Below are 6,000 nucleotides of genomic sequence, written 5' to 3' on the forward strand. Positions count from 1 at the left end.
GAAGGGATATAAAACAACCAGTATTTGTCTTCACTGAGGAGTGCCGTCTACCACAAATGACTCAAAATGTAGAAAGCATTTTCAAGGAGAGTAAAGACAATAAAAACACTGAAAAAAACACTGAAGGGAAAAGAACTAGGAGGTCAGTACAGGGGTGGTGAATATTCTGATTAGTGCAAGAATGAATGGTTTTGCACGGAATGGTGGTAAGTGAATACTGAAATAGCATGATGGTTGACTGGTAGCACAGCACCCTCACACTGTGGGACTGTGGGTGCTATTAGTTTTGCGTGCTAGCAAAGCTAGGAACTAGATCAGTAGCAAAAAGAAGCTCTGGTTTGTACAACTACATGCATATGCTATTGAGCGCCTTGGCAGCCATCTTTGATGAGGAACTGGTTTTCCTCACACAAGTGATAATTGATCTGGACACGTGATGCAATACTCTTTTGTATTGGCTTCCAGCTTTGTGAATCTGCTTGTTGACACCGCTCCTATAACTGTTATTAAACTGTACAAATAAGTTGGATTGGAAGATGGCTGAAAACCAAACTGACTATATAACTGCTCCTATGACTAAAATTGATGAAACTGTTCTTGGGTAAACTGCTTGTGTGTAGTATTAACAGTTCGTACATGCAGTGCTCTGACATCTGTGCATCTGTCAGAAAGAGCAACAGTGGCTGTAATGTATAAAACCTACTCCAGCAGTATGCACAGTATCCGTAAACAGTTCACTATTGAAGGAGAAGAGGGCTTTCCAGTGCCTAGGGTCCTGTGCCTACTTTTCTGGTACACACCACCTTTTGAGGTCGAGCCTACTAAACTGTCATATGCAGTCTAATGCAAGGCATATTGTGGCTGTTGGACAGGCCACATGAAGGTCTTGCTCCCTCCCCGCATGACAGGGCCCAAGCCCTGGGCCTCCAGGTGTTACCCACAGAAACAACCCGCACCCCGTCTCCCGACGGGACTCCTGCCCCCGGACATCTCTGTATCATGGGGCCGAACCACTACCGGCTCCCTCGCCCGGCCCGGCCGCCATCTTGGACACTGCACCACGAGGCCGCGTGGCCTCAGCTCGACCCTAACCCTGGGCCTGGCCAAGCCCTGACATCCCGGCACCACCATCCACCCAGGAGGTGAACGGACCACTTGGCAGGTCGATGGGAGAAAGAAGTGTCGATGGCTCTCCCCCGCCAGGTGCCGATCGCCCCCAACTTCCCCGGGCGCTGGCTCCACCCCCCTGCTGGGTGTCTGGACTCCCTCATCCCGGACCTCCCGACCTCCAAGTGCGAGGGTCCGGACATCAAAGGGCGCCAGACCTATAACTGGGGCAGCTCCAGAGCAGGAAGGCAGTTGTATCCTGGAGTCGAGAGACACCGAGAAGAACTCATCCTTGACGGACTACCGGCGCTGCCGTAGCCCTGCCTTGTGAACTATCATCCTGCCTGCTGGCGCTGCCGCGGCCTTCTGCATCCTCCATCCTCGTCGGGACCTGCTGGCGCTGCCGCGGACCGTTGTAACTACCACCTTCATTGGGACCTGCTGGCGCTGCCGCGGACCGTTGTAACTACCACCTTCGTTGGGACCTGCTGGCGCTGCCGCGGACCGTTGTAACCGCCACCTTCATCGGGACCTGCTGGCGCTGCCGCGGACCGTGTAACGACCACCTTCACCGGGACCTGCTGGCGCTGCCGCGGCCCGTCCAGCTAGAACACCGAGCTCGAGGATTGTGAGCTATCCATCATATCATCGCATCTACCAGATTGGTAACAAGACTGTCCCGCTACCCCCTTTCCCAACCAAGAGACTAGAATCGAGGGGACCCCTAAGTCCTGACCTCCTTGTACCCATCTATCGTACCTAAAGATTGCTTATAAAGAACGTTAAACCTTATCTTTGTGTGGTGTACATCTGTGGGGGGGAAGTTACTCGTCTGTACGATCGCTGGAGACGGCTCTCCCCGGAGACCTCTCCCCTTGTCCTCGGCCGACCCTCCCGGTCCGTCTAACAGTGGCTTACCAAGAACATAGAGGGCCTTCCTTGTCACTCACATATGCCTGCTTATTATTTTTGTTCGAGCTTGTAAAGTTTGTGTTTGTCCCTCCCTTGAAGCATTGCCTCACAATCTCTTTGATTGACTGGCAGCATCGCAGCTTCCACTACTTGCCGTTCAAGCAGGGAGAGGATGTGGCTTACGGCTTGAGCGTCAACCTCGAATATGAGCTACCGGGTTCGAGTCTTGGCAACAACGCACAACATCCAGTGATTCTGAGCAAATCACTTAATCTCACTGTACCTAACAAAATTAATGTATCCGTCTGCAACACAACTGGTGCTCAGTGCTCTGATACCTTCGGGTTAAGTTCGCGCTGTATAGAACTCCGGGGTAAAAATACACTACTTTTTAGGTCTTGCTGAGTCAGCGCGCATGCGCTGCTCGGAGAGACATTTAGTAGATGAGTTTTCAAAGTGCTGCTGGCTGGCCTAGCGCTTGCGTTCACGCGAGCGTGCACGCACGCAGCCGGCCGCCAGCAGTCTTTCACGGGTCATTAGAACCGTGATGACTTTCGCAAAAGTAAAGAAATAGAAAAAAACATCTATTTCTTTACTTTTGCTATAATCGCGGCACCCGTGCTTTGCTTTTAATGTTCAAAGTAAAGCGCCGGTGCCGCGATGCTTGTTCTCGCGCGCGCGGCCAATGCTTGTCCTTAGTATGCTGTGACTTTTCCCTGATTTTATAATTGCACGAACAAGACTACAAATCCCAGAATCCAAAGGCAAACTTGTGGACTGATAGAACTACTCAGGTGTGACACTGGGAAACTTGAGGGCTCCGTACAGAGACCATGGTTCTTCAAAACAGATCTCCATTTCTTGGATCCGGGACTCTACATTATAGACATCCCGGTATTGAAAACCCTGCCGTTTCCATATCAACACGGGCCCGGGAGATTTATGTCACTAACGCACAGCAGCTCTGTTTATCTGGGCGCTACAACGCTATACACCGAACACTATAAACATGCCCATGCGTAATACACAGCCCTGTCGCTCCCATCAACCATGTGCTACAGTTGGGTACCTTCTACAAGGGTACACAACATACGACCCGTAGCCTTTGCTCTCAAAAGTATCCAGTGGCAGCCAATTGTCCTCCTCGTCAGTACAACCCCCTCATCACCAAACTCCTCTCCAGTACCATGCCATTTCCCCAGCTTCGGTTTCTTACATCATTCTCCAAACCCTAACATACCTCCTCACCCCCACCAACCACCTTCCACAACCCCACCGCTTTCTCTAATAATATACGCCTACCCCTCCATTATAATAGCCTTCTTTACCACTAACCATCACACTGACTCAGATCCCCCCGCCCCCCTTTAACAGCCCCACCCTCTCACCGGTAGCGGTCGCCATCACTGGACAAGGCACTGAATCCACCTCCCTATCTAAAGCTGTAGGTTCTTGTCCCTCTGTGTCCGGAACAAAGATGGCGGATTGAGCAGAACCAAAACATCTATGGGGGGTGGAGCCATACACCCCACTCTGGACTGACAGGTCATTTTTCCAATCTGTAGCCCAGTCTCAGAACAGACCCACCCTATGTAGTCAACTCAGCCAACAGCACCCCAGACGAGTGAGGATTGGCAGCAGAGGGTGCGGCAGGATTGGCTTCAACTGGAGAGCGGCGGAGCTAAATGGTGTCCGTAATAAGAGGACGGATTATGATGCAAACCAATTAAAGGAGCGGCTGACCCAACAAATAGACAATAATGACCAGAGTTGCGAACAGACACCTTGAGATGTTGATTGGTTCCGCTACAGAGGAGCGTTAGATGAAGATGTTTTCTGCCTTCAAGGAATCAGTAAGCAGAGTTCGTACAAATTTTACTAACACATCCTGCACTTTTTGGGAAACGATCTTTGCAAATATTTTTTAAGCATTTCATGTTTCTGTACACTACAGAGATTTTTCAAAGCAAGTTATATGGATAACAGAAATGTCTATATAAATTTGTCTTCATTCAGCAGCGCCTGCACGTTGTCTGCTTTCATTCCCAGCAGCACTGTGCAGGCGAGGGTGGTTTGTTATTTTAAATTCCAGGTGAGCCCAAAACAAAGGCCAACTTTAAGGGGCCGTCAGACCTCCTTTTGATTGAGTTTTCTGGATGGGAGCTATCTTGAACCTTACACCTAGCTGCAAAAAGGCTCACAGCTTATTCCTTTACAGGTACTTAAGAGAGTCATGCTTTTTACTTTGTTCAGTACCTGTATATAAGATATATGAATGCACTGTAAGAATGTCAGATGTGTTGTTCTGTCCCATTATTTACACAAATAATTTAAATACACTATTTTCTTTTATAGTGCTAACCATCCCAATCCAGGATGGCTGAGCCCTTCCCAGCACAGATACACATTATACATGGCCAATAAATCATAAGTGTGTAAATCAATGTATAGGATATGCTACATAAGACAATGAGTCCATGCTAGTAAATGGGCATTAGCAAAACCAATAGGTCTCACCTTTTATAGGTGATTGCTGACGAATTTGCCAATGTGGTACTATTATTAAATAAAATAGAACGAAATTTACAACATTGGAAGAAAATCTGACCTGGCCGTGCCACGATTTTAAGTCGAGCAACATCAGATATAAGCAGTTAGTGTTTAACTCACTGAGCCATCTTTCAAACATTCAGCCATTTTATTAGTTTGGTGCTCCATTTGCACTCGACACACCCAAACACCATCAACCCTGTAAGAGGCAACACTGCCATCGTGGCACATGAAAATGATAGCTTTCGAAATCCTAGATGATGCCCTTTAAAATGAAACAAGCATTGACATAGCCAATAGGTCTCGCCTTTGTGACCTTATAAGTGTTTAACCATGCAACAGTTGCATAACTAAATACTTATAAGGTCCCAAAAGCGAGACCTATTGGCTATGCCAATGCTTGTTTTTACATGCAGTCAGGCCAGTCTTGCATGAACGTGCATTATTTCACAAAAGCTATGCCATGCACAACACTTGTAAGTCTGCCTATGCCCTTGGTACATTGGAGGTAATTCTTGGAGTATGGGATATCTCATACCGGACATCTATGACAAAATGCTGGCACTGGCATATCGGGGTAATTCTTGACAACAGGGGCAAATATGGCAAAATGCTGAAGATGGCACAATAGAGGTAATTCTTGGCATCCAGGACACCCATAAAAAATGTTATCGCAGCCATACTTGAGGTAATTCTTTCTAGGCATTAGCAAGGATAACAGTGGCATATCAGGGTGTGAGGCCAGTCAACTGTAAAAAAATGCTGGCCATGACATACGGGACAATTGGGGCCCCAATATCCAGTGGCGTAACAAGGGCCCCCGCAGCCCCCGCAGTGCGGGGGAGCCCTGAGCTCCAGGGGACCCCCTCAGCACAGTCTCCTGGCCTGAGAGGTCCTCCTGAGTAAGTCCAGAGAGGGCCCCTCAATGTACTCTGCAGGGGGAGGGCCGTAAGTGGCGTAGCTGCCTTTGTGCCGCCTGTGAAGGTCACTGCTTTTGCCGCCCGTGGTGGCCGCGTGAAAAGAGCAGTGGGGTGCTGGCATTGTCTGCGGCTGCATGAAAGAGCGGGGGTGGAGGCCACTGGGCCCTGTCAACTTTCGTTACACCACTGCCAATATCATATATATTAGGTACTCATGACAAAGTGCTGGCCCTGGTACAACAGAGGTGAATTTTGATATAAGGTGGGCTCAACTGCACATTCTGAAACAATGGGCTAAACTTTTAGGGAGCTGTAGACTCATTGACTTGGCAAAGCAAAAGCTTTTGGGCAAATGCGTGTTAAATTTATGGTTCAAACTGAACAATTTCTCCCCATTTATTGACAAAATTCTTGCAGGGAACCCCCACATTTTTTTGGAAGAAGTCTGTCTTGCTCCCTTCACTCGCTCACTGAAATTCAGGGCAATTGTTAATAGACCTTGGAGTAGTTT

The 6,000-nt window shown here is 48.5% G+C and overlaps 1 protein-coding gene across 2 annotated transcripts in view; it reads right to left on the reverse strand.

The window, feature by feature from the left end:
• The window catches only part of LOC146820801 (uncharacterized), a 62,496-nt gene extending 59,022 nt beyond the window's left edge, over positions 1-3,474 (reverse strand). Inside the window, exon 1 of one of the 2 annotated variants that reach the window (XR_014962623.1) lies at positions 3,408-3,474. Coding sequence is in view for 1 of the 2 variants with exons in the window: in XM_085609292.1 (XP_085465418.1) it covers positions 3,408-3,423 (16 nt within the window). In the remaining variant the exon portion in view is untranslated. The remainder of the gene's footprint in view (positions 1-3,407) is intronic. The other variant, XM_085609292.1, reaches the window with a different exon arrangement.
• Positions 3,475-6,000: the final 2,526 nt, after the last annotated feature.

The sequence above is a fragment of the Triturus cristatus genome, chromosome 6, assembly GCF_964204655.1.
Source record: "Triturus cristatus chromosome 6, aTriCri1.1, whole genome shotgun sequence".
Taxonomy (NCBI): Eukaryota; Metazoa; Chordata; class Amphibia; order Caudata; family Salamandridae; genus Triturus; species Triturus cristatus.